The sequence below is a fragment of the Pogonomyrmex barbatus genome, unplaced genomic scaffold (assembly GCF_055798465.1).
Source record: "Pogonomyrmex barbatus isolate J1 unplaced genomic scaffold, ASM5579846v1 scaffold1, whole genome shotgun sequence".
NCBI classification, from domain to species: Eukaryota; Metazoa; Arthropoda; class Insecta; order Hymenoptera; family Formicidae; genus Pogonomyrmex; species Pogonomyrmex barbatus.
The window spans coordinates 22124605-22143220 of NW_028297098.1; the positions used below are offsets into that span (position 1 = coordinate 22124605).

At 35.6% G+C, this 18616-nt stretch overlaps 2 protein-coding genes across 6 annotated transcripts; one reads left to right on the forward strand and one right to left on the reverse strand.

Moving 5' to 3' along the window:
• Window positions 1-891: 891 nt before the first annotated feature.
• LOC105424716 (enoyl-CoA hydratase domain-containing protein 3, mitochondrial) lies at window positions 892-3173 on the reverse strand. Of its 2 annotated transcripts, XM_011635100.3 has the most exons (7): window positions 2940-3171; window positions 2707-2776; window positions 2558-2623; window positions 2080-2253; window positions 1786-1973; window positions 1489-1649; window positions 892-1214 (listed from the first exon to the last, which is right to left on the reverse strand). In XM_011635100.3, the coding sequence occupies exons 4-7, from the start codon at window positions 2197-2199 to the stop codon at window positions 991-993; spliced, it is 693 nt and encodes a 230-aa protein (XP_011633402.2). In that variant the 5' UTR covers window positions 2200-2253; window positions 2558-2623; window positions 2707-2776; window positions 2940-3171; the 3' UTR covers window positions 892-990. The 2 variants fall into 2 exon arrangements, with proteins under 2 accessions (XP_011633402.2, XP_011633401.2); XM_011635099.3 differs by lacking the exon at window positions 2707-2776 and having other exon boundaries at window positions 2940-3173.
• A 1321-nt stretch (window positions 3174-4494) lies between these two features.
• Window positions 4495-16771, forward strand: LOC105424752 (uncharacterized). Of its 4 annotated transcripts, none has more exons than XM_089077577.1 (7): window positions 4495-4623; window positions 9447-9724; window positions 10010-10392; window positions 10853-10930; window positions 14432-14515; window positions 15132-16034; window positions 16476-16771. In XM_089077577.1, the coding sequence occupies exons 1-7, from the start codon at window positions 4608-4610 to the stop codon at window positions 16678-16680; spliced, it is 1947 nt and encodes a 648-aa protein (XP_088933703.1). In that variant the 5' UTR covers window positions 4495-4607; the 3' UTR covers window positions 16681-16771. The 4 variants fall into 4 exon arrangements, with proteins under 4 accessions (XP_088933703.1, XP_088933693.1, XP_088933691.1 ...); XM_089077567.1 differs by lacking the exon at window positions 4495-4623 and adding an exon at window positions 5514-5944 and having other exon boundaries at window positions 16509-16771; XM_089077565.1 differs by lacking the exon at window positions 4495-4623 and adding an exon at window positions 5564-5944.
• The last annotated feature ends 1845 nt before the right edge of the window (window positions 16772-18616 follow it).

Genomic DNA, 18616 nt, shown 5'->3' on the forward strand with positions numbered 1-18616 from the left:
TAGTGTTATAGTGTATATTAATATATGTGATTGAATTATTGTATATAATTTTATTTCTATTTAAATATTTAAAAACATACAGAAAGATAGGACTAAAATTAATATGAAGATATAAAATTTTTTCTAAAAAAATAATACTTAAGTAATTTTCTATAACTTATATAATTTATAACTTTTTCTAAGTCTTTTATTTCCAAACAATAATTAAGCATTTATAAATATTTTAAAATCTTATACAAAACTAATTTATAATATAATTTGTGTAAATAGTAATACAATATTGCATATATACATATATAAATCATTATTATATGTAATGTAAATAAGTTATGTGCTTAAATTATTCATAAAACAAATTTGTAAAATATACTCTTTAAAATATATTTTGTTATATGTAGTTTACTGCGTTTATAGCTCGTTTATAGCAATGTAAGAAAAATGCAAACATGTTTACATTTTTTTTCGAAGATTAACTTGCAAACTTCATTTGCAGTCTTCTATTACTTCTTATAACGATATTAAGCATTTTATTGCACTTTATTGAACTTTAAACTAAATTATTTTCCATTACTTTTAAATTTTAATTATATTACATAAAATTGAATTCGGATCTTGTGTAACTTACATCTGAAAAGCAAGTTAAATAATGATAATGATTGAGAATTGCAAAGATATTAAAATTTAAAATACAGCAGTGCTTGCTTTTGACAAATCCACGATACTTGAACATTTACATTCAATAATATTATCGAACTTTTAATTTAAAAATCCAGACTACTGATATCCCTTCTTCTTTATGATTCATGTTTACACTGATTTTCTATGTAATTAATGGATTATTCTATGAATATTACTTACATTTAAATGAATATTGATTAAATGTCAAATATATTTAAAAAAATCACTTTATTATTGAAATTATACACACATAAAAAATATGTTAATATTAGTTTTAATTATACACACGTAAAAAATATGTTAATATTAGTTTTAATTATTTTCATGTGACCAATTTGGCTTTCTTTTTTCCACAAAACTTTGTATTCCTTCTTGCGCGTCTTTCATTTTTAGATTATCCACCATTTTTTCAGTGCCCAAGTCATACGCTGTCGATATATCGAGATTCATTTGCTTATACAAAAATGTTTTACCGAGATGCATAACAGAGCGACTCTTTGTACTGATTGCGTCTGTAATTCGACGAACTTCTTCATCTAAAAATAAAATTATTTTATTAAATATAAAATATATTTGACAATAATATTCATATTATTGTATGATATTAATTAAACAGAAGATAACTTTCTCGTTAATTTTTAAGTAAGATAAAGAAAAGAAAAATAATTATTTTACATCTCTGTAATATTTCTAAATAGTTTAGCTGCTTAAATTTTTTGCGTATTGTTTCTATCTTTGGTTTTAATAGACTTGCTCCTAATGATGTATTGTCTATTTTTATTTACGACTTATTTTTTATTAATAACTTACCGAGATTATCATTTGCTACAACTTTGCTAACAAGACCGTATTCATAAGCTTCTCTGCCGGAGATAGAAAAACCTGTGAAAAGCATATACATCGCATTTTTTCTTGGCACGTTGCGCACCAACGGTATGCCTGGCGTCGAGCAAAATATCCCAAGATTTGCCCTGCGAAAAACATTACGAAGAAAATAATAATAATTGTTAACGTTCGGTAGCATTATAAAAATTATATTTAATGATAAATAATAATATTAATAACACAATGTGATAATAAACGAAAAGTATAAGCTTTGAGAAGTACCCAGGAGTGGAGAACGAACTTCTTTCCGTGCATACCGCGATGTCACACGCGACGACCAATTGACAACCAGCTGCAGCTGCCAAACCGTCCACCGCTGCAATTACCGGTACCGGGCTTTGACTGATGGCTCGCATCAACTCTAAACAAGTCTCGAAGACGTCCTTGTGTAATTTGGCGTTTGTAGCTGTCTAAATGATACGAGCCGATGATATCTTTTTGATGCAATTGATATCTTTTTCTGTGCAAGAAATACAAAAGGAAGCCCTTAAAAAGGTGAGACCACCATCTACGAACCAGTTCCTTCAGATTATGCCCTGCGGAGAATACCTTTCCCGGCTCGGATGTCAACACAGTCGATCGGAGTTCCTTATTATCTTCGTCTTTTTTGATCTCCCTCACCAGGGTTTTCAGCATCTCTAATGATAGGGAGTTGCGCGAGACAGAATCACTCAAACGGATAGTTCTGACCTGAGAGAAAACCAACAAGTTAATTGATCTTGCGAATAATACAAATTTTACAATTACAATTACTAATAAAATTGAAAGTAAGTCAATCAATGTTTGATAATAATTATTATCAAGATTGTAATTTAATAAAAATTATATAAGTAATTCTTAGTAATTATTCACGATTAAAATTTTAATTAAAATTTTAAATTAATAATTTGTAAAAATAAATTTATTATAAATTTAATAATTTATATAATTGACATGATGTATAAAAAAAATAATACTTTTAATTATAAGAATAAAAACGAAATAATCTCTTTACCCCGTTGCTTTCCGTCGTCTCTACATATTTCCTCTCGGTGGATAATGTTCTTGCGATGCATCTTGTCTGCAACAATATTAGGTCAATAATTTAAATTAATAATTAATAATAAAATTGCACAACTATTTAACGAAAGATCAAATTCTTACGCGTTTGAAATATTCCCGCAATTCATATTCGTTCTCACGAGCCAATCAGCGTCATAAAAGTAAACGTGACCTCGTGAACAAAATAGAATAGACTTGTGTGAAGCGAATACAAGCGAATACATTTACAATCTATGCGCAAACATATGATCACGAACGACGATTGTAGTTTTATAGATATATAATTATGTAATTTTCTTTTAGATTAAATATATAGTTATATATAAGGTGTGTACCTGGAAAGCAAAGATGTTCTTGACCACAAATCTTGAAATGATTGTCATTTCACTACCTTACGTATAAGATTCCAAATATGAGATTTGAGTTAATTAGATACGAGATATATCGCGTACTTTGAACTTGACGTCGACTCCCACTGATGTAACTTGATTCGAAGACATAACAGTGCTTATCGTTAAGGAAGGTTAACTGTCATGCTACAATACGATATGATAATACATGACGTATTATTCAGTCACAAGCCCGCGAAATTTCAAAATCAATTTTTTTAAGGTTGTAATTTATGTTATTAATAAAAGAATGTATACTAAAAACAGCGACACGGATAAGAGATTCCTTGCAATAAAAGGTTTCGTCATTAACAACTTGTGATAATAAAAAAGTTTAATATTTTGCTTTTAAAAACATCAAATTGGAATATTTATTGTGCTTATGATTATTACAACAACTCTTCTTATATGTTCAGAAAACAATTTCATAGTAAATATAATGTAATTAGAAGGTAGATTTCTGCTTGATTTATTTTTTAGCACTTATTTTGTTTGAAACAAAATAGATGAGAAAGAGGAAAATCAAAATATACACAAAGTGCAAATGAAACAAATAAATTTAATAAGCATGTCCGATACTGAAAATGACATGACCAAACTTTGTTTAAATTAATCAGCAATTCGAAATGAAGGAATTGTTTTCATAGTAAAAATATTCATAATAAATTTTTAATTATACAATTTCTAATTATTATTTTCTAATTATGCAATCCTAATCTAATTTTTTTTTCATGTATTAAATATAACAAGATATTATTCATGTTAACAAAATAATTTACAATAATAATTTATATCATGTTATAAAAATAATTTACATTACAAATAAATTTTAATTATTATATTAAATAAATTAATCAGAATTTAATCGAGGTCACTCTCTAGCATTATATGCATTTGCATATATTCGACGCATGCGTGGTGATCAGCCGACGTTCTCGAGTTACAACCAACTCAAACAGATGTCTTTGAATGGCAGACGTCAAAGTCCGATGTTTAAAGAGCGTGTTCCTAAAGAGGTAAGCATTCAAAAGAGAGAAGATCGAATGGTTCTTCTTTTGAAACACAAATAAAGAAATAAATAGTTTATGTTCCATATACTTCAGAAATAAAAAACACATATGTATTATAATAAAAAATATACATTAGAATATATCTTTTAAATAATTTTTTACTTTACTTTAACTATATGTATTTCTTTTTTATATAAAAAATATTGACATTATGAAATCTTCACTATCTAGCCTTTTCTCTACAAACATCATCGTTAATTCTTAATTTAGTTTCTTAATTTTATACAAAAGTATATAAACAATTTTTCAATGTTCAAGGCAATCTATATTTATTCTATTCTCTGAAATATTTTGATGTGTGTTTTTTTTTCACTTTTATATAAAAAAATGCAATCTCACGTGCGTCAGAAAGTTACTTTTAAGTTCCTTTCCGTGCAAGTTTAAAATTGCAGAATTATTTTAAGAAGGGGTTGAAAAGGGCACGTTTCCCGCTACAAGCGGGGTTGTTAACGATGTGAACCTCCGATCGAGGAGAGGCACCTCCGATGCACATAGTGAGGGAACGACGTTCCCATAACGACCAGTGTTTCCCCTAACGACGAACATGGCTGAAGCTGAGGGTAAGTAAGTGCGAGTGTGCATCGTCGCGCGTGTATATTTACGACGAGGAAATGGCGAATACGCCGAGAGATTCCCGGGTTGGTCCCGCTTTCTCCAACTTTTCCCGTCGTCATCGTCGCCGTTGTCGCCGTCGCGATCCGCTTCCGGTTCTTCGACGCCTCACTCCGCGCGGTCTCCGTCCATTCTAATTATAGGGTAAACAGCACGGTCGCGGCCACCGGTGCACAGTTACGAGAAATATTGCGGGGAACCACGAGGTGGAGGAGCTATCGACCTCTATTTCGTAATAGGGAGCAAATTTAGGACGGATTTTGAGAGTGCGGGTGGAACAGCCGCGAGGGAGATACACATGGTAGATAATCATGTGGCCTTAATAGCACTTATCATCAACATCTCTGATTGCTTGGTTTTGATAATTATTCGAAAGAAAGCGAAATTAAGGTATTAGCTTGATAAATATTTTCTACTTTTCCTTTTATAATAGTTTTGTTTGTCTGTCGCCTTGACGTATATAGAATAAACAGGGTTGTTGTGGTTACCGATGTAATTACGGGAGGAATAAAAGCTATCCTGAGATAAATGGCGACTTTTGTATGAGGAGAAAGTAATAATCATTAAAGTTTAATTTAAATTACTATCTGTGGTTCGCGAAATATTTTTATTTATGTCAATAATTAAAAATTTATATTTTTTTCTAATGAATTACAAAAATTTAATAACAAAGATGCAGAATAATACACAACAGCAAGTTCTATCACAGTAAAGCATTTTCCACTTTTATACTTATCGTTAGATAATTATTGTTTAATTACGTAAGAGGCGAGCAAAATTACGTGTTCGAGCCTTAAAACTGGCAGCATTAATTTTTTTATTTATTAAAGAAGATAAGGGAACTATTGAATATTTTCCTTATGATCCTCTTGCATCTCTATTTACTCGCGGTCGCGACATGCAACGAACAACACTGTACTAAAAGAAAGAGAGAAGAGAAGAAGTGAAATTCACTTTGTGAGACGGCGCGACGGGGCCGAAAATAAACCTCCGTCGCGAAGACACTGGAAGACACAACTCGCGGTTACAACGTTTGTAAGAGCGGCGCTCTTACAAGAGCCGGGCCCGATTCGCGCGATCTCTCTCAGTCGGTGCCTCGATGCGCTCGCAATCAGATGCTGTGCTGTGTTCCAAAGAGGCCCGCGAACGGGGGGGGCCCGTTCTACGACGAGGCCCCGTTTCACGACGGGATCCTATTCCACGACGAAGGCGATAACAATTCGCTGTCATCCGTTCGCGAGATACGAATCGAGTTGTATACCGAGGAAGGTGAGCCCGCGTTCCTTTGCCTCCAGCGTTCTTCGCTTCCATGGTACTCCTATTTCCTGAATTATTAAGTTAATTGTGTATCATTCGATTATATGTTAAATGACCGGCTAATCATCAGAAATGGGGATAAATAGTAGTGATTAAACGCTCGGCTTATCTGGTCCTCCCACGTCGGTCCACGGCGAAGTGTGTTTTCTCTCGGCAATAAGGACGCAGCATTAAATATGAAATATTTATTATTTTTCATAACATAATCGAAATTTCCTGTAAAAATTAATCTAATTTTTGTAATTACATTAAACATTATTGCGCGCTGTTGATATTATACATAGAGTATATTATAAGTAATTATTTATGTTTAAGTACAAGTTAACATCTTAACGCTCACTTTTAAAATCAAAATGAAGCCAATAAGTTTGGATTAGAATACTTAAGGAATCACTTTTATAAACCTTTTTTTGGAAAGATATAAACATTTGCTATATAACTCTTCTAACTATAATTCTGAATTTTTCTTTATTTGATCTTCGTCTTAGAATAAAATGCAGATTTATAAGTTATCTGGAATTAACAGAGTAGCTTCGGTCGTGCACGATTAACTGTTATCATCATTAATTATTATTGGCGTTCCTCGAATAGAGCTACTCAACCTTGACGTATTTCTTTTTCATTTCACATTCGGTAAAAACATTTATTTTCCTGCTACCTCGCACACGCTCTAAAAGTGGTTATGAGAATCGTAATAACGCGCCTCCGTAATGCATACTGAATCAATTTGCATCGACTTAGCAATTGCATTAAGAAGCCTCGTCGACCTTAGGCGAGACACGGCGAGAGAAGAACGGCGGTAATAGCTGACGTGAAGAAAAAAAAAAAAATCTTCGTCGGTTCTTTCCAACTGTGCGACGTCGCGTAGAGTTGAAACGTAAGCAAAAGCGGTCGCGTTTGTGGGCGTCGCAAAACGGTTTCGACGCACTGAGAGATCATTTAATAGCGTCGTGCTTGTTTGTTGTTACGCCTTCGCACGTGAGAAATCATCGGAGATCTCAACGTCGCCGTTTCCATTCGGAATGTAGACGTCAGGTGGAAAGATAGGCGGGACCAAAATCTCCCCTTTTCGGGGAACAGCAGGACGTTTAACATTTGAAATAAACAATTAATCAAAACAATTAATTTTCCGTATCAAACATCTGTAAAGGTCGATAGAGAAAGAGACAGTTAAATGAGAACTGAATAAACAAGTAAAACAAATCGTATGGAGATTTTATACGTGTCGTGAATGATAACGCGTTCGTCGTAATACACACGTCGTATGACGTGAAACTCGTCTCGCGGACGAAGGCGAACGCGATGACCCGCGTTATTTTCTTTCTCGCGGCGCGTTCAGCTCCAAGAGGCCGCGAGCGTCTCCGTCTCGCGTCACATGAATAATAAAATTCGCGATATCAAACGATCCGAACGATCGAATCCGCATAAAAACACAACGAATGAGAAAAGCCCGGATAATACGCGATAATTGTGTCCTCTCGCTCGGAGGGGAGAGGAGAAGAGGAGGGATCCGAGGAAGGAACGGATCCTCTCGCGTGTGTTCGTGACGGATGGGGGACACGCTCGACGATCGCACGATGAAGCAACTCGCGGTGACGCCTAAAAAAGGAAGCTTGCCCGCCCGAGAGGCGGCGAGAGAGCCGGGTCTCGCGGGGGCGATCCCCTCGGCCTCTTCGGCGTCCTCAGGGTCCTCGTCGGTTGCGGCGTGGTCGCGCGAGTCGGCGCCGCAGGTGCGTCCGCGCGACACGCGCACCTGGGACCGCGATCCTTTAGTCTGTTTTTTTTTTTTGTTTTTTTTTTCATAGCTGAACTCATGTGTACGCTCGTTAAAATGAGATAAATATATATTTGAAGTTTGAGAAAGTTTGGTGCAGCCTAGTGCGAGAAATAAGAGCTTTTTAATTTTTTTCTTCGAACTCTCTTTGAAAGTACTGTGATCTGCCTAAACGCGAGATCCGCTCGAATGAAAATTGCGCAAGATTTAGGAGCGTGTCACTTATCTTAATTTCGTTTATTAAAATCGAATTACGATATACGAAAATATTTCTTTCGTTGTGGAGAGACGTCAAGGATTTTATTCAATTATATTGAATTTATAGTTCATATCTAAAATGTGCGAAAGTTTGGTGAATTAACGTTAAAGGAAAGAACTTTCGATATCTTTTTTTTTTTTTTAATTGAGAGAATAAGTTTTTTATTAAGTAGATATGAAAAGGAGATATGAAAATTTAAATAAAGTTTAGCATGCATATGTGAGAAAATTTGTGTAGAAAATTTAGTTCTTCTTTTTGTGATCTTGTATGTGGAAGTGTTGCAACGTGCTGGATTGACAGGAACGGATTCGCTTCAGTGTCCTTGAATCGATGACGTAATATTAAAAATATTGCAAGAGTCAATCGATCGATCTCGATGTTTCCGTAGGAGAGGAAACGTAGGATTCGTGCTTCACTTTTAAAAATGAATGCCTCATTGAATGGCAGCGTTATCTCGTAATAACTGGGTCACTCTCCAAGCGATCTCGCAAGAGGAAAACACACTGTACTTAGCTGTTGCGCAATGTCCGCGTCGATCGAAGAAAGTACAATTTGCAATTTAGATTTCCGACATTTCCAATCGCAGGGTGCTGCTCCATCGTCACGCAGTGTTTCCGAGGTTTCTTGCGAAGGAAACGAAAGCGAGATTATCGGCGGAAAAGTAAAAATGTGTGTGATAAATATGATACATCATATTTGTAAAACATAGCAAAAGGGAGATCTTCGTCGAATATATATATTTAGATATCTCTTTGAGAAATAAAAAATAAGAAAAATCAGAAATTTAAGATATTATTAAATTAAAATTAGATTTTAAATTAAAATTAGTCGAGCTGAGATGATGAATCGCGACGAGGACGAACACGTGTTTCCCACACTCACACGATCTCGCACATCTAACGTGTGCGCGTGTTTCACTTCGTGACGTGTACTTGTTGTCATATTTGGCGATCTCTCGACGGCGATCTGTCGGCGAAAATATCGATTATCCGCGGATTCGTGACCTTTGTCAGAGCGAATAGTAATTAGCAGAGGGTGAGTCAGATCGGATCTCCGTGTTAGCGCTCCAAAGACAGATGCCACAGTGTCGCGTATATACGGGATATTAAAGAAAAAAGAAAATGGAAATGTAGCATTTATTTGGCGAGAGCAGAGAGCACGTCACGTTCACGTTGTACCTGAAAAAAATCGGACGCGTTTAAATCGCGAAGAGAAAAATAGCGACTGATCCGTTTGACGTGACGAATAAACGCAGCCGGCGACCAGGATCGGAGCAGCCTCGCCCGGAACCTCGCCCGTAAAAAAAAAAAAAGAAAGAGAAAATCTATATATACCTATATATATATATATATAGGGCGTATCTAGTATTATTACGCGGAATTGAAATTGCGGGGGCTTAATTGTTGGACCGTAAATGGCAGATGCGCCGCCGCCGTTTCTGCTGCCATGCGCGATTTGCGCGCGGACCTTCATGCCGCAGTCGTTGGAGAAGCACGCGAGGATATGCGAGCGCGCCGCCGCCAAGAAGCGCAAGCCCTTCGACTCGGCTAAGCAGAGGATCCAAGGTACCGAGCTGGCTGAATTCCTGCCTAAGCAGGAGGTGCGGCGACACCATCAGGACGAGAAGACGGCCAGGTCCTCCTGGAAGAAAACTCACGACGACTTCCTGCGGACGATTCGCGAGGCGCGAGGCGAAGTCGTGAGTCCTTCCTCAATTTTCCTGTATGGTAATCGCTACGAAAAAAAAAAGGATGAATTATTATTATTATTATTATTATTTTAATTTAACGGAATTTTATATTTATATTAAATTGTCTCGTGCGAATGTTACAAAATAGAAAGAAAAAAAAAAAAAAAAAAAAAAAGAGGAATTTCTCTGACATTAAGAAACATGAGAAAGCGTTTTTAAATAATTTATTGTATAAAATATTGCGATTTATAAATACATTTCTTATCATGCATTTTTATGCTTTATGCTTTTTAGATGGACTCGCGTAAACAATGCAATTCACTGATCTCGGGTGCGCCAACACGCGCCAACGAGAAGGGTATGTGTCCCACGTGCAACCGGCAATTCGGCATCAAGGCCTACGACCGTCACGTGGCCTGGTGCAAGGACAGAGTCACCCGGGTACCAATAAGCCCGGCGACTAATCTGGCGAAGGAACGATTAGAGGCGCGCATGAGGTACAGGGCACCGGCCCTTAAGAATCGACGAGCCATCAATCGTGAAAAATACAGTCCTGGTTCAGCAAGCCAAGCTGTCAAAACCTCATTGTCATCGCCAGCGCTCGTTAAACCAAAGGAGAACGTCTCGATTGTGGATAGTAATCGAGAAAGTCCGGCCAAGCAAAAACCTGGCGTTGTGTAAGTCAGATTCTTGAGTTTTCGTAACTGATGAGTTTTTTCCTGGATTCACTTCATTGCTTAAAAAAGGCATAATTACTCAATTATCAATATTACTCCATAATTTATAATTACTCATATAGTATAATTAAAAAAAATGAGTTAAGTTTTTTAATCGATTGCTCAGAAATTTAAAGAGATGAAAATTAAACTAATTATTTTTAATTTATTTCCGACTTATCTAAAAAAATATTTTTACATGAACAAAGTATTACAAATGTTTTTGTTTGAATTTAATAATTTTTTTTTCATTTTTTTAATATTATTAACTTTGTCTTCTTATAACTTCTAAAATCTTTTTTTGATATTCTTTTTAATATTCTTCCTTTTCTCCATCTTTCATGCCATGTAACTTGTACGAAAAATTTCTGATTTATTAGAATTATCTTATTTAAGTTACGACATACTTGTGTTTTTGCAGGAGGCGGTCTCGACAACCCAAGGAATCTCCTATCTCATCCGGACCTATAAAGTCGCGCCTTGTCGATCGTATGAACAGGTGAGATTTTGTTCAACTTTCTTGTATATATATTTAAAAGATGAAAAATCGAAACTATGTAGATTATAAAGATAAGCGTAGAATATGTAGGCTAGATCTAGTATATCCATGAGGAGAAGGAAAGAGGATGAGGCTGCTTAAATGCACTTTATGATTAATTATAATATTCTATAAAAATAATCGTAATAATTCAAACGTATAAAAATATTCTAATTTGATTTTGCAACAAAAATATTTGAAGTGTTTAATAAAAAAATGATGATATTTTAAAAATACTTCCTAATATAATTTTCAAGCCTAAAATTATTTCTTATTTAACGACAACCGACAACCTTCTCCTGATGACTGATGATCAGGCGCATGTCCTTGATCCTGCTTCCATCTCCTCAGGCCAGCAGAAGATTATGATTCTGTACTGACATCAACGTCCTGCCGCTTCCATCTCGCGCTATCCTCTCGTCGTCCTCTTCATTTTCCCGTACCTCCTGCAAAATCTAGGATCACCGATCATTCGCTCTTTAATGAGATGGCATCGCCAGTCCCGTCATCCAGGAAGCAATATGACCGAAACGAAACAATTTCCCAGCGTACTCAAAACAACGATGCAAAACAACGAGAAGCCTGTTCCGCCAGAATGCAAAAGAATATGGTTTCTATCAGGAGTCAAGGCTGTCCGAGAGTCAATGATATCGCCGTGAGTGATAAAACCCTGGGAGTAACTGTGCAGCCTTGCAGAATACACAAAATGCAAAAGGACGATCGATTAGTGACGTGGAAACAAATTGGCTGCAAGAAAGATAATCAAGCTGACGAGCCTGTTGCTGATAATTTCTCGCGGGAATTCCAGCTGCTCGATCTCGATCGACAATGTGATCGAGAGAAACATAATATAAGCGGAAATGTAACAGAAACAGACTCGTTCGTCTCAGAGAGCGACATTACTCGAAATAACGAATTGAATGGTGAAGTTGATAAGATTGAGAATATCATATGGCTGGACGATATTCAGAATCTGAATCAGACGTACTTGATAAAAGACTCGGAGGATATCGAATCGCCGGAAATTTTCCATAGTAAGTGGAAGCCAATTAAACACAGTCCTCGCGTGGAATTTTATTTGAAAGATAAAGAAGACGAAATTTGCGATTTTGACCAAGAGAAATTGGAAAGGGAAGTTGTAATAAACAACGAAGAAGTTAAGATCGAACAAGAAGAATTAAAAGAGAATGATAAAGAAGATAAGAAAAGCGGCGAGATTATAGTGATGGATTACAAAGCGAAGGAACCAAAAATAAATTATGAAAATATCGAAGATAATAATAATCGAAAAACAAACATTGAAGACACCGAAGTGATACAACGCGAAATGAAGGAAATAAGTATAAATAAGTATAGAAACGAAGAGAATAAACGAAAAGCAAATTGTGATGACACTAAAATTATAGAATGCAACGTTGAGAAAATGCAAATAAATACTGAAAATAAAAGAGATACTGAGATGAATGGTGCAGATGTTGCAGACTCGGATAAACTAAATATTAATAAAGAAAATAAAGATCGAGAGATAGCAATGAATAAGAGAATTATTGCACGTACTAAATATAAAGAATACGAAGACATTCAACAAAATTTATCTGAACCTGATGAACCAATTAAATCTTTTTTGTTCGACGTCATGTATCCAACTGCACATAATGTATCGAAGAAATATAAAAAATCTTATTTTAAAGATTTAAAGATGGATCCCACTCGCAATAATAATTACTTTATGTCAGATAGGTCTTCTTACTTAAAGCATCAAGATCGAACACTTTATTTTAATGACAAAGACAGTGCAATATTTTCAGACAGTTTTATTGATTATAATCAGGATTATCTGAATTCTAAGAAAATACCCAAATGTAAAAGTGATATATGCTACAACGATTCATTTGAATTAAAAGAAAGTATAGTATATTTTACGTGTAATCAATCTAACACAAATAATATATCAGTAAATAATAACAATAATCAAGATTGTAAATTGAGTTCTAAAAATGAAATACTATGTCAAAATAATACCCATTGCAATTCACTAAATTTAATAGAAAATATCAAAGAAACTTCATTTCCTGCATCTTGTCGATTTGTCAATTCAGTAAAAGATTGTATAAGAAATCCTGAAGAAACTGACATAGATAAAGAAAGATACGAGAATGATTCGATCAGTACTCCTAATAAAAAGCCTGAAAGAAATTCGAGGAGATTAAATTCTGCAGCACACTTATTTCCAGAGATTTTAGAGCCTGCTGCTCATAATTATTTAAATGCATCTACAAGCGATTTACCTTTGCATATGAAAGACAATAAACAATTTCAAGAAGAAGGCTACACTTTTGACAATTTAGAAAATCTCGAGAATAAAGAGGGAAAAGCAGGTTTCAACGTGTATTCGGATAGCTGTTGTTTGAACGATAAATCATCGAGATTCCTCAGCCGTTCAATTATTAAAACGGAAATTACGACAGGTGAAGGTTTGCGCCAGAAGAACGTGGATAATGAATTTGATTACGACAGCGATAACACCGCGCCTGTCGGAGAACGATGTGATGCGCGAGACGTTAATGATTTAGGGTCATCAATCACATTGATGGACAACGCGGAGGAGGAGCCACCGCAACGTGGCGGTGACAAAATTTTCCTGAATGCGAGCATGAATTTTCCAAGATGTGCTCCTGACATAGATAGAAGAGCTGCACGAGAGCGGCCGGTGAATCCTATGGCAATGAAGCACAGGATTAGGGAAAGTATGAATCTCCTTCGTGGCAGCACCGATTCTCTGATATCTTCGATCGAATTCGTCGAGCTCGCGAGCATCGGACAGCCTGAAACGAGTTGCTCTTACGAGCGAGAAAGAACCATAGAAATAATCAGACCGAACGCACGAAGTAGAGGGTCTAAGGGTTTACCTAATATAAAGGGCAATTCGGCGGGAACAAAAAAATATTCTGAAAGATCGTATTGGGAGCGGGTTTCCAAGATCTCGCGGAACAGACTGATCGATCTCGATCCTGCATATCACGCGGAACACAAGCTCGCTAAGAAAAATCCTAGAATCCGCATCCTCCCTCCAGTCCTGAAGCCATCCTTGATCAATCGAAGGTAGAAATAGTAGAAAATAGAAAAAAACTATTGTTAAGTAGAAAAAAATTGTCTTTGTCAAAAATATTTTTTTTATGTATTAATATCACTTGTAGAATATTAGAGTATTTAATTAATATAGGTTTAGTAGTGCGTAATTTAGTTATCAATTGGCATTTTGCATTATTGGTTACAAATTATATTATAATATTTAATCAGTATAAGTGTATTGTGCAAATTGCGATTAATGGTGCGATTAATTGGTAAAGAAATTTATATCGCACGGTAAAAAGTAGAATCTTTGATTCTTATTTCTACTTACTATATACTTTTTTATATTCTCGCAGTAGTTAGGTAGTTAATGTGCCAATAATATTGTAGGAAAATTGAACCGACGACACGTCCTGCCTGGTGCAATTATGTGCGCAGAAGGCCGGACTTTAATCTCGTGCTTAAGGCTAGAACGTAAGTTTCAGGATGTGGAACCAGTAAGAATAGAGGAACATGGCAAATACAATACAGATTATTTTATCTTATTGGTGCTAATTGCTGGTTATCCACAATCTAGTTCAGAACGTTACGTAGAAGAAATTAGGATTGATATAGAAAATATATGTCTTACAGAATTTAGAAATCTTTTCTTACTAAAAATTGCTTTAAATTATTATTTTTCATAACTTTTTATCGACATTTGATATTTCGATAATTAATTTTCGATTTAGATTTTTGTTACGTAAAAATACCCATTTCAAATTAAAACATAAACGTTTATTTTTGTGGCTTGTCAAATTACTATTAAAAGAAATTGATTCTAAATTGTGGAGAATAATTTATACTCAGCAAGCAGATTGGATCATGTTGCATCACGTGCGCCGAACTTGCATGCGCCAGTAAATGTAAATGTTTGTCCAGGAAATTGATTGGCACGCGTTTACGGCTTACAGAACGGCCTGCAGAACACCTAAGGCAAAACACACCTCGTTGTCACGCACATTGTATTATGTTCATTCGCTGTTTTGTGTGAGACAATCCGTGACAAAGAATAAGATAAAAAAATTATACTGATCAATTCTAATTTCAGTGGTACGAGCAAGGACTACGATCCCTTTCTGCTGGCCGAACAGCAGATGAATGACCTGTTGTCAGACACGAGCGATCAGTCTATGATGGGGAGTCCCAAAATTCAACAGACTCGCGACACCCTTTATCCTCTCTCACACTCCTCCGCCTTTGTAAAATATCCTCCCTCCGACAAAAGGTCGTCCCTTATAGCACCACCCAGCGAGTTCGACGATCTCATGTCAAATTTCTCGAGCGACTCCACCGAGACCAACTCGATCTCGCGTGAGATCTTCCTGCCCGATCTCACGGATAAAGACACGACAAATTCCACAAATCCAAAACCTGTCAGGGAATTAGGCAGACGAGTTATTATCGATAAGTCAAAGGCGCTGGGTGTCGACGAGCGTCGTGGCGTTGTCGCCAGTGCCGACAGACCGCGCAAAATCTTCGAGAAAGATCCGTTGAAGAATGTAAAACCGTTGATTAATCGGTCTAGTTCAATTCGAGCCTCGTCCGCGCCCAGAATCAACTCGGGTCCTGACAGGAAGATCTCGGGTGACACGAGGAAGACTCAGGGTTCCAAGATCCCTGAGGCTCGGAGATCGTCGGACCAGAATCTTAATCAAAGGAACAACAACTATTCATCCCTGTCCGGCAGCAACCTCAGTCTCAACTCGATCGTCTCGTCCTCAGAGCTGGACGTCAAGCGGTCGAACTCGATGTTCGACGAATTGCTGACGTCCTTCGAGGAGGACGCGTTCCCCGGGTTGAGATCCCTCCTTAATAATGAGTCCTTTGACCTGTCCAGTCCCGGTGGCGATAGACAGCGAAATGGCCTGATTAGTGATGAGGAACTGTCCTCGCCCGACAGCTACAAACCGCAGGATCACAACAAGCTCAGCAACGACTCCGCCTACAGCAGGTTGGTCTTTTAAAGTGACCGTTTATCATTATTCAACTTCATCAATCAATTAAAATTAATAATAATTAATAATTAAATTAATAGAAGGGCAGCAAAACAACTACTGCAAAAGAACTTTAATATTTTTGCAAAAATTAGATTTATTAATGCTATATGTTTTTTAATTTTTATTTTCTTACAAAAGCTAGCTATTTATCAATTTATTGTTTATGTTTATTAATTTTTATTTTAAATTAATCTTGTATTTAATATATAATAAAAAAAATTTGATTTAGTGAAATATGATATTTAAAAAATATGAATTTAATTTTTACAAGTCTAGAAATTTTATTTTTTATTGTCGATTAAAGATTATAATTTTTAATCATCACCCATTCATATTTGCGTTCCCCCCCGTGCATTCTCGCGTGCTTCAAGCTCAATTCGATTTGTACTTCCTAGTTTAAATCGCAAATATTCGCACCATGGACGCAGCGCCAACGACGTGATCGATCGCCTTGACGAGGACGTGCCCAGGAACAGGTCATCGCCAACTCAAACAATAACCAAGTGCAAGATGTCCAAGTTCTGCCATGAGTGCGGCCAGCGATTTCCGGAAACCGCTAAATTCTGTTGTGAATGCGGCGTCAGAAGACTTGCGTTGTGAAACGTGACATCGTTCTCCAAGAGCGTCATCGCCATCGTATTGTATTTTGATATTCGAAACCGAAACAAAGAAGAAAATATTACCGCAAAAAGATATTCTATGGACAAAAGTTTATATTTATTAAAGAATACACTGTAACTTTTTTTATTTTAAGAAGATTTTTCGTAGGCCAAGAATGTTACGGAGATGTTCTCCGAGGAGAAGTGTACACTTTAGTTTGCGATTTCGAAAGCATTAGCGAGATTACAAGTCCATTCTGAAAATATTTTCCGATAAAGAGACGACGATTTAACTGCCTTATCCACGATAATGTAGAACGCTATACAATTTAGGCGGCTTTTATAAAATCTCAGAGTTTCGAGAATAACTTTTACGAATTTTGCGAGGTAGCATTTTTATACCGTTGGAGAAGAATTTTTTTAATATACTTTAGTTCGCTTTGTAGACAACGCGTCGATTTGTTCGCTATATTTGAGTAGTCTAGTGATATGTTTGATAAGCGTCTTTTTTTTGTCACAAACATACATACGTACACCGAGAGTCGTTGAGCAGAATCCGTCCTCTTTTCTACAAATTCACAAGTGCGACTTTTTGATAAGCTTTTTATACGATATAGAGAAGAATGAGAATACAAATACATTTCCTGTTAAAAATAAAAGAATCTAGGAGGATCTAATGTATCTCATAAAAGTGTGTGAATGAAGAAACGGTCTTCAAAATTGTTATATATTTAGTTTAATCCATTTTAGTTCCAGAGGCGAATCAAATAAAGGAAGACCTTCCTTTATATGGAATTAAAATATTGAAGTGAAATTTCTTTGTGTTTTATATTCAATATTTAATTATATCCTTCGTTAAATAACTTAGAAGTTAAGACAACGTCTCCTGATTTCAAATTTTAGGCGTTTAATTCCGTAAAAACGGATTTCTATCGATGCTTAATTTCCCTAGTCTTCAGAAGACTCTCATGTCGTGTATGTAACAAAGTTAATCGTAAAATAGTATTAGGAAATAGCTAGCGATCTGATATAAGCATCAGCGTTCGCTCAATTAACGTCGTTAACGAGCAGAAATAACGAAGTGTAAAGTGTCAACCGTAATGCGATAAGATAAAACGTATTAACTTTAACAAAGACTTCTTAATTGCGTGCTCCGTGCTGCGTGAAAGGAGGATTAATTATAAATAAATTAAATGTGTGCAATCAAATAGAAACGCACAATCGATCTAACGTAATCGAACTTTGCAAAATGGACCTTCATATTTATTCTTTAATGCGATAAGAAAACATAATTTATTACACATGTGCTAAGAATTCGACTTATTGTATAAAATGCCTCGGAAAATATACGGGATTTGATTACGAAACATATGTCCCGAGATAAGTAAAAGGAAAAATTGAATTTTTGCTGGTGAAGAAATGGACTTCAAATTTAGGAAGTTATCGATCCACCATCTTTTGTACATATTCCATATATTCTTCAAATTTTAAAGAGACAAAAGTATTTTTTCAAAGTAGTGGCTAAAAAGTGAGAAATAAATTAAATAAATATTAATGAAGTGATTCTCGGTATTAAATATGATGTGGTAAATGGGCAAATGAGAATCAGCGCTGTTTACGGTGCGCAATTGACAATCTTTATTACAACTTAAATATATAAACCATTTTATATATTCAAGTGTTAATATTTAAGTGTATTTTATATATTTAAGTTATAATAAAGAATGTCAATTGCGCACCGCAAACAGCGCTGATTCTCATTTGCCCATTTACCACATCATAAATAACATTTACAACTTCGTATATTATCATACTAAATCACATTGTAATAATTCTAATAAGAATAACTCATCAAGTACATTCGCTCTCTGGTATTCGTAGTATGTACTAAAGAGTAACATTGCGACAAGCGTTTTACAAAAGAGCCGATATATAAC